Genomic DNA, 16,134 nt, shown 5'->3' on the forward strand with positions numbered 1-16,134 from the left:
CATTATCATCAATCAATAAAATCCCCACGGGCCGAACTTGAACATTATGCTGCTAACACTTAGCTTTTGCCAACAACTCATAGGTGGAAGTCAGAGCGCTGTGCAACGCAAATAATGTTCCGGCTAGAACACGGTGCGCTAAATAATAAAACATAGTTTAACAAAGCTCCGAGGAATTTTAATAATCGAGGTACTCTAATCATTCGAGGAATAGTTTCAGCCCTACTACAATCAATCAATCAATCAATCAATCAATCAATCAATCAATCAATCAATCTTTATTGTCATCGTACAAAATTTGCTTAAGTACAGCCCATCCCAAGAAAAGACAAACAAATACGATGACACATGGGTAGACAGATGCCTGAGGCTGCAGCCACAGGGGGCCATGGCGGGTGGGGGTCCCAGCACAGACCGCCCAGGTGAGCGACGTGGCCGCATGGCGCGTCGCATCAACCAGGTCGTTGTACCTGGGAAAAGGCAGAGGGCAACAAGTTCAAGGGGGAGTCGTGACCATCCATCCATCCGTCCAGTCATTTGGGCAGGGTTCTAATGAAACCCATCAGGTGAACCCTGAGCTGTCTGGTTCTCATGTGTCTCCTGCTTGCTTGTGCTATCAGGTGTTAGCAGCAGATCCCAGGTCAGTCTGGAGCTGAATGCGATGACACCAACCGACACCGACAGGTCAACTAGTGACTGGTCAACTAAATCTGCCAGCACCCCCACTGCTGGACCGAGGTAATTCCTGAACAAAGATTGTTTTTGTTAGTTACTCTGTCTGATATATTTCTTCATAAATGTTTTCATCTTGCATTGTTTTGTATCTGTTTTAATTAGAATTTTGGAATATTGATTTCTCACACCGAAAAATTCAGAAACATATGGAAGCGCAACATGGAGCCTTGAGGCACACCACAAATTTAGCTGAAAGGTTCTAACAGTGTTCTTCAAAAAGTATTCTTCTCAGACTAATATTGAACATGCTTCAGTTATGACATAAACAGGTTTTCAGTGTTTTCCTGATTGGACAGTAAACAACAACATCCACCAATGTGCCAGGCCGGCAGCTCCTAGGACCTGGACACGGATGCACATGTCCCAGGGTGGACATGATGCCTGGTTATGCTGCAGACTGTTAGGGTCTTGTAGAGAAGTTTTGGGTCCGGTAAAGTTCTGGTTCCAGGAGACCTCACTCTTCTGACTAAACACTTGACTGGAAGTTCCTGATTTGCTGTATCTACAGAGTTTCTGTTCATTTAGCAAAATGACGAAACAACACTGAAGTTAATTTCAATGCCACAATAAGCTACTTTGAAATCATGGGATGTCTGTAAAAATCAAAACCCTGCAGGAAGAGTTTAGATGAGTCAGCCTGCCTGTTCCTCGAATGGGCAGTCAGAAGCATGGTTCATATTGTTCTGGGAACGTTTATCCAGAACAAAATGAACAATATGAACAAAATGAACCATGCCTCTGAGAACAGGTGTCAGGAGCAGACAGACTGAGACACACATAGGAAAGTCAGAGGAAAGTGATTGAATCTGCAGCGGTTGGGGAAGGACTGCCTGAAAAATGGGCTTGGTGGCAATCAGCCTCCTGATAAGCGTGCTGCCAGTGGCTAATGAAGGCAGACACATGTCCCAGCCACTCTACAAGCTGCTGCTGATCAGCTATCTGAGCATGACATCATCAAGATGAAAGCATGGCCTTGGCCTCACTAAGTAGGTTGGTACTGTTCTGTCGGCCCAGTGGACTCATCGACTGCTTTGTGTTTTCTCTCCAGCTCCTATAAGGAGGACAGCTCTCCGGACTCCAACCTGACACTGGAATCTGACTCCAGTGGCGTCTTTCTCTCCTTATCCAATCAGAGCCAGGAGGATGGCGGCTCTGACAGCGACCAGCCAATCAGCGACTCTGAACTGGGCAGCAGCAACACTTCGCTAGAGAAAGATATGGATGATGGAGGCTTGAAAGAGTGGGGAAGGGAGGAGAGCTCCGAGCTCCAGTGGTGCTACCCTTCATTGCTCGACACGCCGTCCTACGAAGACGTGGACGGACACGGCGGCGGTGATGACTCAGGGTGTGGAGACGCCGGCGTGGACCAGGACGACCCTCCAGCAGAGCAACCTGACATAAAGGCCTTGTTCACTGCCCCCCAGAGGCAGGAAGCGCCGCCCAGGAAGAAAGTGACCGTGATGGGCATGGACCCGCCCCTTCCCCTTTCTCCTTCCAATCAACAAATCAAACACCTTCTAGATCCATACCAGAAGCCACTGAGAAGCTCAGGCCTGGACTGTGGGGACGTGGATCCCTTCGTCCAATCAGACAGCTTTGTCTACCTCGCCGTGTCTGCAAGACCTCTGCCCAAAGGTGAAACCGCCAGACTTAAAGAGATTTCTACCCATGATGCAAAGCAGCACACCATCCAGAAACAAGCAGGAAACACCGAAGCTGAGCGACCCACCATGGACCCCAAGATGGCCGCCATCGCTCCTCAGAAACCAGAGGAGGGAGACTTCCTCTGCACCGACAGCTTCGTCTACCTGGCTGCTCCGGCATGCCTCCTGCTGGGCCCCGCCGGAACTGCACCGTACGGTGGCAAGTAGGTAGAGGCATCCAACCACATCCATCTGAACATCCATCAAACCACATCCATCTGAATCCATCCATCTATCATCCATCCATCATCCATCAATCATCTATCCATCCATCCATCCATCCTCCATCCATCCTCCATCCACCCTGCCACCCATCCATCCATCCATCCATCCATCCCTCCATCCATCCATCCATCCATCCATCCAACCATCATCCACCAATCATCCATCCATCCATCAATCATCCGTCAACCATCCATCAATCATCCGTCCATCCCTCCCTCCTTCCCTCCCTGGGAAAAGTTTCTCTGATTCTTTTCTCTGAATCCTTCCAGGGACTCGGATTCTGAGAGTTCTGGTTCTGGTCCAGTTGATGTCTCGGTTCTGGGATGCGGCTCAGTGGCAGGGGACAGCGACTGGGACTCGGACCTGTCTGACTCCGATCCCAGTCGCTCCTCCAGGTCCGCCGGCCGGTCCCGGAGAGCCCCCGCCGGGTCAGACTGGGACATGTACGGAGAAGCAGCCGAGCCCGAGGTTCTGGGAGAGCTGTTCACAGAGCCGGACAGACGCGGCTGTGGGAGGTCCGGGAAACTCCCCGGCGGCACGGAAGAGACAGAAACTGGGCCCGAGTCTCCAGCAGCGAAGACGGAAACGTCTTCAGAGCAGCAGTCCACCAAGAAGGTGACCTGGCAGTTCAAACCAGCCCAGAGGTCCGTTTGCACCGGAAGCAGGAAGGAGAAGGACCCGCCACGACTCCCAGAAACTGGAGGAGGGGACGGACACCGACTCTCCCCTTCCTCCTCATCGTCTTCGTCTCCATCCTCATCGTCGTCAGGGTGATTCCTGGCAGGTAGAAAGTAGCGGCTGATCTTGTTGCTGTTGCTGCGGCTGCCTTCTCCAGCCTTGTACAAGCTGCATTAGAGTTGTTGCTTTTCCTTAGACTAGCCCACAGATTCTCGTGTATAGATAGTGGACTCGGTTCTGGCCCGGTTCTGGGACAATAGGGTGAGAACATTTATCTTTATTTCTTTTCTTAAAGGTTGTTTGGGCTCAATTCTGGTGAATGAATGGAAACCCAAACAACTTCCAGGGCGATACCGATCCTCATTACTCTGCTTCTCATGTTGACTGTGTCTTTTATAATCATATTCCACTTTACAGTATTTAATAGTGTTTCAATAATATATTTTGATCTTTGAGATATAGATAAATATACGTATATATATATAGCTGTAATGATTGTGCGCAGAGGATGTTTCTTCTTCTAGACTCAGATAATGAATGTTGTCATGGAGCAAACCGCTTTCTGCTGTTTATCTGCGGCCATATTTAGCAGAATGCAGCCGGGTTCTGATAGAAACGGTTCTGGATGTGGCTCAGTCCGGTCCATTTCCATGTTTTCACAGCTTTTGTTACATAACCCTTCTGCAAGTTAGGCGTTATATCAATAATAATACAAAGTTAAACTCAGTTGCTTCCGTCATGGTTCACATTAGTCCAGACCCGGTTCCGAATGCATCCAGCTTTTCTCTGCTCCACAGAGGCTCACATATATACATACACCCAGCCGAACCTTTCACATGCAGTGCTGGAGGTTCAAAGTTCATGAGTGAGAGCGGCTGGTCGCTAGGCTAACCCTAGCCTGCAGCAAACAAGATCGGTTCTTAAACATGGTCAGAACTGAGCAGAACCAGAGAAAGTCCGTTCATTTCTAGATTCTAGCATCACCAGTTCAACGGGCCGACATGTCCGGATGTGTTGCCTCATCCGGACCCTTCGATCGAAGGTCCAACCGGGAGTCCCTGCCGTGCTGAACTGGACCAGCAGAGTGGACTGGACGCATCGGGCCAGCCAGATGTTGGTTCTCCAGCAGAACAATGGGTCCAAACTGGTTCTATGGGAGAAATCAGGAAGCTTCTGGGATGACCTGGAGGTGGTTCTACTTCCTTCCGCTGACACTTTGGGTCAGACGGCTGAGGTCAAAGCTTTGGGACCCGTATTCCAAAGAAGAAACTGATGAACCACAGAAACTGCTGGGCCACTGGTTGCCATGGTGATACCTGTCAGCCAGTTCTAAACAGCGAGAATCAGAAACTTCTATGGTCCAAACATGAACAAACAGGTTCAGTTTCTACAGAACCAATTAGTGGGCGTGTCTTTGCTCTCTGGGCTCTGATTGGACAGAAATCAGGAAGTCCTCCAGCACTGAAAATGAAACAGAAACATGACTTATGAAGGGTCTGGTGGTGTCGCCTGGTGAGTTGCTGCTCAGGGTGAGATTGGCATCGTTCCTGTTTCGACAGAAAATGGAAACAAAAGTCTCCATTTTTTCTGACTGAATGTAAAAAGCTTGAATAGAAAAAGAGACTAATGGCGTTTTATTTGGAGCAGCGAAATCGGATATCGGTGTTTAGCAGAGTCTCTGGTGATTCATCCAGGTAGGAGTCCAGAGACTTAATAAACCGGCACGCTGTGGAGGGTTTAAAAGCTGCTTAATGACGTAAGGGCTGCTCCAGTTCTGACCAGCATTCTTCCTCCAGTACTCCATTCTCCCCAACAACCGTCATGAGTGAGCCATGCAGTGATTGTGCAAGTCCCACTTTCTCCACATTATGAGCGCATGTTTGGTTCATTAGCTGGAGCCTGTCGCTCTGCCGACGCGCCTCCAGTCCGTTGCCGGTTAGTTTCCTCTCAACAACAAGGGAAGCTGAAACAGTCTGACAGCAGTGGCTGTCAGTGATTCTCTTCTTCATTTAGCTCACACACAGAGAAACAGCAAACTGCAGACGCAGCTAATAATCATGTTGGTCATCAGCAACTGGAGAAAGCAGTTGCTGACCACCCCTAACCTTCATCCTATTGAACATGATCTGCAGACTTCAGCAGGTGTTTTGTGCTGACAGATGACTCACATGATGACAAAACTTTATGCTAACAAACAACAGAAGACCTTAGCCATTGAGTCGCTGCTCCATCCATCGGGCCGAGGTGTGGCTCAGCTGGTGCTGTGTCCTCTTCCTTCAGCTTTAGCTTCATTCCTTCTCCTTAAATCCAGGGTTCCAGGTGTTCCAGACATCTGTCCTCCCTTCCTGTTTACTTCCACAGCGCTCCTCACCTTCACTGCAGAGCAGATCTTTGCAATGAAGGAGGTTAAATATTAGCTGCAAATTCATTCAAAGACCCCAAGAAAACTATGCGATTACTGAGCGATAACCAGACAGTGCTGAGTTAGCTTCCATACATGGTGTTCAAATTAATCATCTGCTTTCATTTATTTATATGTTTTACTTCCCGGCTCTGAAATATGACGATGTTTGTTCTATAAAGATGTGCCTGTTTGCATTTAATCGACTCTACGGGATGTTTTGGAGCTGCCAGTAAACTACAGATGCACCATGCAGCCTGTGGGATGTACGGAAAGCCACGTGGCTCAAAATTCATCCACTTGTCAACAGCTGGTGGAGTCTGCTAAAGGCGGATAAACATCCTTTAGTTGTATGGAAGTGGAACTGCTGGGAGTACGCTCAACAAAAACTGGAATTTCCAGAAAACTCCGGTTCTTGTTGTGGGTCGGATAACGCTGCTTCAGGATGCTAATTAAAGCTCTCTGACAATGAATTTAGCGTCTTAATGTCCAAAATGAAAGAAAAAAAAGCATCCTTCATTAATTGCTGGGCTTCACGCTGCACGGCACATATACTGTTATACCACAGAAGAAGAGTTTCACGTTTAAAGCAGCTGAGATGCTGCTTTAAACTGAAATGAACATTTTTTTTGTTTTTAAGGTCCTCCCCCTCTTTCCTCTCCTTGACCCGGTTGGATCGGACGCTGCTGTTCCCGCGGGTCGTGTAGTAGAAGGTGTGTGCTCGCCCAGTGAAGAGTTGTCAGCTTTGATGATGCTTGAGGGGAGAGGTGGGGTTGTGCTGAGATGCCAGTACACAGCCATCAAACACAATCAATATTTCTCATTTGATCGGTAAAATTAGTCCAAATATGTCTGATGTTTACCCAAAAGTTCTGTTGTTATACCAAAGCGTAATCCTGGATGTCACTGATCAATAATCAGTTGAAACTAATCCCAACTATAAACTTGAAAGTCTTGGATTTCCTAAAAGCCAGATCCAAACTGTTATTTATGAATCAGGACTAAATGTTTTAAAAGTTCCTTTATAAAACCCTTCATGAGATCCTCTACAAGGTACAGACATTTGGGAATCAGCGGTCTGATAGCTTGCTTTTAATTTCTTCATGTAGTCTGTCTGAACCTTAGAGCGCTCCAGTCAGATGAGCGGATGAATCACTAAACTGTGGTAAGACATCTAGTTTCACTGTGACAGACTTTGGACAAACGGCCAATCACATTCTACTGAATGTTTTTGTACAATTTTGCTGATCACTGTTGAAGCTTTGTGGTGATGAACAGTCCAGACCCTGGACGCATTTTCAAGGGGAGACAAATAAGAATAATGTGAAAATCGTTTTTTTCTGTGTGCCATTTTTCCACAATTAGTTGGAACGCATTAATGTTCAAATAAAGAATGAACTTTCTTCTGCCTGATTGTCTCTTTCACTTCTTCATCATATTTTAAGAGAAACAAAGCAACTAAATGTTGGGTTTAGTTGTATTTGCAACTTACACTTGCAGCATTGGTTGCTCTAAAAGTAAGCCTAAGCATTAGCACAGTTAGCATGCAATTCTTTTCTTGTTTTAATTTGTGATCAATTCTAAGAAATTAGGTTATGAAAATGTTGATAAAAATCTTCCAAGTCCTAAAGCTAATTGCTAACTTCACCACTAGTAGTGTTAGCAGCTGTGATTAGCTGCTGTGGTTAGCTTCAGCAGAAATGTGGCTCACAATGTGTGTACTTAGTGCCAACAGCAACACATTTCAATATAGTTTTGCTAAAGGTTGCTTGAAATGCTTTAAAATTTTCCACGACAGAAAGTCAAAGAATTTTAGAATTAGTAATGTTGCTAAATTGTGTGTTTTTTGTTTTGTTTTTCTTAGCTGGTGAACATCTACCTAGCATGTTTACTCTTAATACTGGAGAGAAGACAAAAAGGACGAGCCATCCTGAAGGAAAAAACGGTGAAACCATGGCAACACAGCCAGAAATGTCGAGGACTAATAAAACCTGCTCTGAAAGGAAGATCTTTGAAAGAGTATTTGGACTCCTGGAGACACTAGTCCCATGTTCGCTAACTAGAGCCCGAATCATCAGCTGTTAGGGAGCTGAAGCGTTTCACACATTGAGAATTTTCTGTCACCATCAGTTTTACTGTAGCCTGGTAAGAAATATGTCAGAAACTCACCAACACCAAAATAATGACTGTTTTTACGACACAGAGGAAAATTGGTGACTCCATGAAGGTCTGGCATCACGTTTCATTTCATGCTGGAAGCTCTGGACCAGAACCGCACCGACTCTCTGCTGCCCCCTGCTGCCCCCGGAGTGTAAGACGGTCTGTGGGGATGTAGGTCTGTCCGTCTATTTCTGGCTGATTAATTGGGGCGCTGTGAATGAGGCCAGAGCGAGAGACAAGCTGCCATGATGAATACTTTATCTGTGAGCCAGTTCCTGCGGCGCCGCGGGGGTTCTGCTGGTTTACTGGGCCGGATCACCCAGTTATCACCAGTCCAGACTGGTCCTGGACTGGCTTCATGTCCTACTAAAACACAACATGTTGCGTTAGTGTGCATCATGTTAATCATGATTCCAGGTGGTACCAGTTGATCATCGGGTCATCACTGGTCTGGAGTCCATTACCACCAGAACCGGGCCCAGCGGTCCCTGTGTGTGCCAGCAGAACCGGCAGTGAATCTACTAAAGGCCCGGGCTGCAGCTCAGAGTGGAACCGTGTGGGCTGAGAAGTTGGACCTTCTGTCAAACCGAGCCGGTTCCCCCTGCAGAACCTGGCAGGAACCCGGGTGGGATGTTACATAACTATCTTTATGTTCTGGTCTGGCCTGTCTCGGGCCTGATGGAACCAAAGCTCTGCTTTTGGTCCGGGTTTGAGCCTCAGGGGGTTCTGGTTCTGAAAGACTGAAGATGTTCTTAATACGAGGGTCTCAGAACTCTGACCCAGTCCAGCTCTGGTCCAGTACCGAACTAGAACCAGCTCCCCAATATTGGAATATGGTTCTGGTTCTGGACCATGTCTGTGTAACCAGGATCATTTTCTATATTAGATTTAGTTTATTTATTTTATTTTCCATTTTGTTAGATTTATTTTTTTAAAGGTTTACTTAAACATTTTTTCCTCTTCCCCTTAATTTATTTAACACCAACCAGGCGAGAACAATAGTGTTCTCGCGTGGCTCTGACGTCATGTGACAGCTGCACATCAGCGTCCTAAATTGACAGCACAGTTTATATGGCTGCAAATCGCAGCTTAGGCAGGAAACGCTGCGGGACTCTGATGTGCAGGTAGGCTTCTGGTCTGTTCCCGACGAGGTTTTCAGATCTCTATTGTCTGTTTTTCAATCGTGTATGTCTGTTAACTTGCAGCCGGGTGATTACTCAACCAAACGTTGCAAGAATCACGGTTAGTCAAGAGGGAACTGGTGAGTGTTGGTAGGGAGCTAGTATGCTAGCACTAGTCTTCCAGCCTGTTGTGATTGTATATTGATTTGTTGCGTAACAATATTGGTTGCATAAGTTATATTTACTTATGAAACTTCTGCACATGTAACTGATTAATTAGGTCTGTTTATACAGGCCAGGTGCGATGCAGATCCCTCGCGCAAGGAGTGGCTGGAGGGATCTTGACAATAGCAAGGATTGTCTGGTTTCACCGACCCGACTGGCGAGCTAAAATAAGCAGGATACCGAAACACAAGACTTATCATCTGGGAACATTCTTCCGACCTAATTGGAGGATCAGCTCAAGTCCCCATTGAAGGAAGTGGATTATTTTGGTTTTTTTCCATCATCAACAAAGACTGGTGGACGTCCTTGGTATAAGGAACTTTAACTTGTTTTTCCTTTACACTATGGACTAATGTGTATATATATTGTATATATATTGTAAATACTAAATACAACTCACCAATTTGCACCATCTTACTGTCTCTGTGCTTTACAAATTGCCATCTCCTCCAGTAGCCGAACCTAGCTAGACTTTAAGAACTGTTTGGATAAATTTTAATTCGGATTATTTAAAATCTTGTTAATCCTTGAACGCAATGTGGGTTACATCTGGTACTGGTTCTGCTGCCGCTCAGGCTGTTAGCTGAGGGCTGCATGTTGCTGAGAAGGTTGTGAGTTCCAATCCCGGCCAGATTCAGTCCATGTTAGCATGCACATGACGCTAATGCTGATCATAAGGTTAATTAATGATAACAAAGCTAATAATAATATGGGTAATAATACTAATAAATAAGGCTAATAACAAGGAAAATAAGTCTGTTAAAGAAAGCTAATGAATAGGACTAATAATACGGTAATAATAATAATTGTTGTTATTATTATTATTATTATTGCAAATATAACATTCCAGAACCTTCCAGACCTCTCAGGTCCTCTGGTTCTGGTTCTGCTCTGTGGTTTTTATGTTGTGCCCCAGACCGTCTCATCAGGCCACTGCAGGGAAACCCGGGAGAAGTGGAGGACTGCGCCCCCTGCTGGTTGAAATCAGATTCATGTTGCGCTTCATGATGTTGAGATTTTTGGATGAATGCTCTCAGTCGCTGACCTGATGAAGGTCACGGATGGTGGCATTATTCCTCCCAACATTCACCTTCCTCAGGATGAACCGAAGCACTCATGGTGCGGCTCGGCTTCACGTTGCCATGGTGATTCCTAGAGGGAAAAGCAACTTGTCTGCCTAGATAAAGACGCGGCACGTTGCTGTGAGGACGCTCCTCTCCATCTAGGACAGCTGGAAGATCTGGGAACACATTCCTGATCCTGACGCTCCATCTGAGCTGTTCTGGTACTGAGGAACATCTCAGAGGGTTCTAGTGGTTCTAGCTTCTAAGTTCTGATCATCTTGATTCTTGCAAAATTCTCTGAAGCTTTCCAATGGTCTCAAACTGAACATGAGAGCTACATACTAAAAAATCTCAGCTTGGCGCCATGCCCTCACTCTGGGTTCGATAGCTTGGAGTACGTGTTGGCTAAAGTACGGAAGGATTGGCTGGAATGTGTCAGCAAGTCTGACTTCTTTGCGTGTGGAGATCCTGAACACAGATCTGATCAAAGCATTTGACCAAGGAGGCAGCAATGTCCCCTGGGAAACATAATGTTGGCGTATGGGAGGCAAACTACAGGCAGGATCCTGACTGTCTACAGAGATGGATGCCCAACATCTATCTGCCTCATGGCTCAAAGCTATAACAAGTGTAAATGAAACTCTACTGACTTAGTTTATATGCAAATACACATTAGTTATAGTAGAAATATTAAAGTGACAGAAAACCTGATGCAGTTTCTTCCTCAGTGAGACTCTGTCACTGGGAGGAGGTTACTATCTATATCTATATATTACTATCTACAGTATATCTATATATTACTATCTATATCTATATCGATAGATAGATAGTGTGCTGTCCTCGCCCTGAGATTTCCAGTTTTCAGCAGCTAGACAGCCAGACAACGACGCTCCAATAACCAAACTTGTTTCTTTTCTACTTGTTTATTGAAGAGTGGCCTCTGACCACTGCCATCACTTTGGCCATCGTAAACTGAAACATACAAAACTGAATATTAGCCAACGAACATAGCAAATTAGCTATTCTAGCTGCTAGCTAAAAATAAAAACTTTTTCTAACTGACTCCAGCATACAATTATTTACACCAGTTACATAAAACAAAGAGACAATTATTGCTTTTACAATTAACCAACACTTACGAACAAATCTTGTCTGAAACACAACGTATTAGGATGATAATCAGCTTAACGTGAACTGTTCGGTGACGCGTTCCACCATCTTGGATCTATATTATTTTTTAGCGTCATCAAAACAAAACAAAATATCCACCAGGGGGCGTTCTAGTGCGGTTTTTCAACCTTGCTGGTCCAGCTTAACTTACAAAAGGCAGCACACTCCCCGCCTGGTACAATACAATTGTGCCACTATAAATAACCTTTTCCAATAAACATTTTGAACTGTTTACACTTATAACATTTTAATTTTCATCCGATAAAAGCAAAACCATATCGGTAACGGGTCTCAAAAACACTTTTTCGTTTCCGTCTTTTACAGTTTTTACTTCTGCTTTTCGAACCCTAGTGTCCTTACTCTCAAATGTTCTCACAACTTTTCCCATGGACCAGTTGTTTCTGTGAGCGAGAGCATCTTTCAGTAACACAATGTCACCAACTTTAATATTCGGTTTATCATCAGTCCATTTTCTTCGTTTCTGCAAAGTTGATAAGTATTCACTTTTCCACTGTTTCCAAAAAGAGTCCGCCAGACACTGTACTTGCTTCCATTGCCTCGAGTAGAGGTCTGGTGGTGCAAAGCTTCCTGCTGGTGCAGATAGCGCATTTGTCTTTTGGGTGAGGAGCATTGCAGGAGTGAGGAGGTTTGGTTTGTCCGGATCTGTTGAAATTGGTACAAGTGGTCTTGCATTCATTATTGCCATTACTTCTGCCATGAATGTACTTAACACTTCATGTGTGAGTTGGATGTGTCCGGCTTTCAAAAGAATACCGTCCAGGATGCGCCTTGCAACTCCGATGAGTCGCTCCCACGATCCACCCATATGTGAGGAGTGGGGAGAGTTGAACAGCCATGTGCATCCTTTCTCTAGCAGATAAGAATTCAGCTCTGTGTCTGTCTGATCGATTTGCAGTTCATTGCATGCTCCAATAAAATTTGTCCCTCTGTCAGAACGGAGTATTTGAGCAGGTCCACGGATGCAGAAGAATCTTCTTAGTGCATTAATGAAGCTCGATGTTGACATTGATTCAATGAGCTCAATGTGCACGGCTCTTGTGGACATGCAGGTGAAAAGTACAGCCCAGCGCTTGCTGTCTGCACTTCCTCCTCTGGTGCGACGTGTGGAGACTGTCCAGGGCCCAAAGACATCCAGTCCCACAGTAGTGAATGGTGGCATGGTTGACAGTCTGTCAATGGGTAAATCTGCCATCTTTTGAGTTTGCATTTGTCCTCTAAGTTTTCGACAAAGGACACATTTGTGAATGATGGAAGAAATAAGCCTTTTACTGCCAGTAATCCAAAATCCAGCTCCTCTGAGAGCTCCTTCTGTTATATGACGCCCCTGATGCGCTACTTTCTCATGATGGTATCTGATAAGAAGGATAGATATGTGATGAGACCTTGGAATAATGACAGGATGTTTCTCCTCTTTTGTTAGGTTAGCAGGTGCCAAGCGTCCTCCTATTCTGAGAAGTCCTTCTTCATCAATGACAGGGTTCAACTTCTGTAGACAACTCTGTTTTGGAAGTGGTTGATTTGTTTTTATGCACCTGAGCTCCTCTTTGAAGGTTTCACTTTGTACTGTGTGAATGATAAACTTGGCTGCTTTGGATATTTCTCCTGCAGTGTTACTGTCACTGAAACACTTCCAGCCTTTACTTTCTGTGTCTGTTTTCTTGAATGATGCTGCCACACGCTTTAGTGATGCAATAGTGCAACACAATCTCATCCAATGAGAGAATCTTTCAAAACGAGATGGTTCCAGCTGCATTACTGAGGTTTTGGTAACAAAGGTTTTCACATCAGGCCTGATCTCTGTATCTGTGTCAGGGTCAATGAGAGTAAAACTATCACAGTGTGATGTCTCAATATCATGTCGTGTCAAAAAGGAAGGACCACTAAACCAGTTTGTGGAAGCTAATGTGGAAGCTGGGATCGGTCTAGTGGCTGTGTCTGCTGGATTGTCACAAGTGGATATGTAAAACCACTGTGTTGGATGTGTGGTCTTCCTGATTCGGATCACTCGATTGGCTACATAGGTATAGAATCTCTTTGTGTTGTTGTGTATGTAACCAAGGACGATTTTGCTATCTGTGAAAAATCTTACAGTGTCCACTTCAATGTCCATCTCATCTCTAATGAGTTCATACATTTCTACAGCTAAAACTGCTGCGCATAATTCCAATCTAGGAACAGTGTGAGCAGGTCGGGGGGCAACTTTGGACTTGCCAATGATGAAACCTGTATGCCACTGACCTTCACTGTCGAGAGCTCTCAGGTATGCCACTGCTCCTATGGCCATGGTGGAGGCGTCTGAAAATATGCACAGTTCCTTCCTTGCAGCGATGGACTGGGAGAATGAGAAGTAGCACCTTGGTATTTGTAGCTGCTCCAGATCTTTCAACGAGTTTCTCCATTTGTCCCATTCCTCTTCTCTTTCTACAGGAAGTGGTTCATCCCAGTCTTTCCGTTCTGTGGATAGGTCACGGAGAAGAGCTTTTCCCTGCATTGTGATGGGTGAAACAAATCCTAATGGGTCGTATAAACTGTTAACGGTGGCCAAGACACCTCTTCTGGTGAATGGCTTTTTCTCAGTTGTGGCATGAAAAGTGAAACAGTCACTTTTGAGATTCCACAGCACCCCTAAGCTCCTTTGCAGGGGTATGTCGTCCAAGTCCAAGTCTTTTAGATCTTTGGCTCTTTCAGCAGCAGGAAATGCTTCCACTACTTTGTGATCATTAGAGGCTATTTTATGTAGCTTTAGATTTGACTGAGCCAGCATGTTTTGTGCTTTTGTGAGTATCTCAATAGCTTCTTCTCTTGTTGCTGTGGATGAAAGGCCGTCATCAACATAAAAATGTCTCAATATGAACTGTTTTGCGTCATGGCCAAACTCTTTTTCTCCTTCAACTGCAGTGCGCCTCATACAGTAAATAGCCACAGCTGGTGATGGACTATTACCGAAGACATGAACCTTCATTCGGTAGTCACAAATGCCTTTGTTGGTATCATTATCCACATGCCAAAGGAATCTCAAATAATCCCTATGGTCCTCTCTCACTTCAAAACAGTAAAACATTTGTTGCACATCAGCTGAAAATGCTACTGGCTCTTTTCTAAAACGCATAAGAACACCTATTAGCGTGTTGTTTAGATCGGGTCCCCTTAATAAGACTTTGTTAAGGGACAGTCCTTCAAACTCCGCACTTGAGTCAAAAACTACTCTCAGCTGCTCCGGTTTTTGTGGGTGGTACACACCAAAAGATGGTAAGTACCAGTGTTCTTTGCCTGAGTCCAAAGGTGAAGCAACCTCTGCGTGGTCGTTGTCCAGCATGTTTTGAATGAACTCTGTGTATTGTCTTTTCATTTCAGGCTTCCGGTCCAGTGTTTTTCTGAGCGACTGGAAGCGTTTGAGTGCTTGCTCTCTGTTACTTGGAAGCTCTGGTCTAGGAGAGCGGAATGGCAAAGGCGCCACCCAGCTATTACCTTCATTCTGGTACACTTCCTTTACCATAATGTCAATAAACTCTTTATCCTCTACTGACAGTGCTGGTTTGTCATCATCTTTTGTTCTGTCAAACACCGTTTCTCCCAGTTGACTGGTAGCTGTGTTTTCGATATCCATTTGGAAGGCAGGTGTGGTGCTGAGTTGGTAATTGCAACCACTTGACTCCTTGACTTGAAATATGTTAGGGCATGGGCAGAGGTAAGAAGCGCGTCCATTCTGAAGAACATGTGTTTTGAGCACATTCACATTAGGGGATCTATGTGTTTTCCCCATGCAGGCTTCCCCAACGATAACCCAGCCTAAATCTAAACGCTGTGCATAGGGCATACTATGTGGCCCATTGATTCGCTCTCTGACCTTATGAACCTGAATAATGTCTCTTCCCAAGAGCAAAAGAATAGGTACCTGTTCTTCTACAGGAGGTACTTTTTCAGCTATTTTCTGTAAGTGTGGGAACTTCATAGCAACATGTGGAGACGGAATCTCTCTTCTGTCGTCCGGAATCATGTCACACTCAATGAGGTTTGGAAGTGGGAGCTTTACTCTACCATCTATTGACTCAATCGTGAAGTTTAATGCTGTTCTGCCAACATTATCTGACAGTCCTGAGCATGTCCTGAGTTTGTAAGTGTCTGAGCGTGTCTTAATATTAAAGAGCTCAAAAAACTGAGACTTAGCTAGAGACTTGTTACTTTGTTCGTCAAGCACTGCGTACATCTTTCTTGCCTGTTCTCTTTTCCCCTCTGGGTAGACTAACACAGGACTTATTTTTGAACATGAATGTGGGATATCTACATCACCACAGACTTCTGTGCACTTAGAAACAACTGAGACATTTGCACTATCTTCCTGCGTCTCCCCGCCATCATCTTTACCAGCTTCAAAGCTCTCAGCTGGAGGAGGGGGTGGACCTGGATGTAGCACTGCTAAATGTCTGTCGCTGCCACAGTCCATACACTTTATTTGCACCTTGCAGTCCCTTGCTAGATGCTGGGTAGAGCCACAGCATTTAAAACAGATTCTGTTTTCTTTTAAAAATGACTTGCGCTCATCTATGGGTTTTGCTCTGAAACTTTTACACTTTTTAAGTGGATGAGGCTTCTTATGTATAGGACAAACCTTGTCAGGGCTTTCTATAAGC

The 16,134-nt window shown here is 45.1% G+C and overlaps 2 protein-coding genes and 1 long non-coding RNA gene across 3 annotated transcripts in view; 2 read left to right on the top strand and 1 right to left on the bottom strand.

Annotated features, from left to right (window-relative positions):
* Positions 1–8: 8 nt before the first annotated feature.
* LOC116732552 (uncharacterized) lies at positions 9–7,150 on the top strand. The gene is made up of 3 exons (XM_032582814.1): positions 9–738; positions 1,784–2,602; positions 2,933–7,150. Exons 1-3 carry the CDS (start codon positions 662–664, stop codon positions 3,435–3,437), a joined length of 1,401 nt encoding a protein of 466 aa, XP_032438705.1. The 5' UTR covers positions 9–661; the 3' UTR covers positions 3,438–7,150.
* LOC116732551 (uncharacterized) overlaps positions 2,661–16,134 on the bottom strand; it is a 26,323-nt gene continuing 12,849 nt past the window's right edge. Inside the window, exons 2-3 of the mRNA XM_032582812.1 lie at positions 13,145–13,160; positions 2,661–2,670 (exon numbers count right to left, since the gene is read on the bottom strand). The gene's annotated coding sequence lies outside the window, so the exon portion shown is untranslated. The remainder of the gene's footprint in view (positions 2,671–13,144; positions 13,161–16,134) is intronic.
* Positions 8,780–9,662, top strand: LOC116732555 (uncharacterized). The gene is made up of 2 exons (XR_004341819.1): positions 8,780–9,163; positions 9,318–9,662. It is a non-coding gene; the product is annotated as an uncharacterized LOC116732555 (long non-coding RNA).

This window comes from Xiphophorus hellerii, chromosome 14 (genome assembly GCF_003331165.1).
Source record: "Xiphophorus hellerii strain 12219 chromosome 14, Xiphophorus_hellerii-4.1, whole genome shotgun sequence".
NCBI lineage: Eukaryota > Metazoa > Chordata > Actinopteri > Cyprinodontiformes > Poeciliidae > Xiphophorus > Xiphophorus hellerii.

What these genes read in the sequence shown, in the direction of transcription:
- LOC116732552 (XM_032582814.1), top strand. Translation starts at nt 662, where the DNA reads ATGACACCAACCGACACCGACAGGTCAACTAGTGACTGGTCAACTAAA. An exon ending in ACCCCCACTGCTGGACCGAG is followed by an intron (nt 739 to 1,783) that starts GTAATTCCTGAA and finishes TTTTCTCTCCAG; the next exon opens with CTCCTATAAGGAGGACAGCT. An exon ending in ACTGCACCGTACGGTGGCAA is followed by an intron (nt 2,603 to 2,932) that starts GTAGGTAGAGGC and finishes GAATCCTTCCAG; the next exon opens with GGACTCGGATTCTGAGAGTT.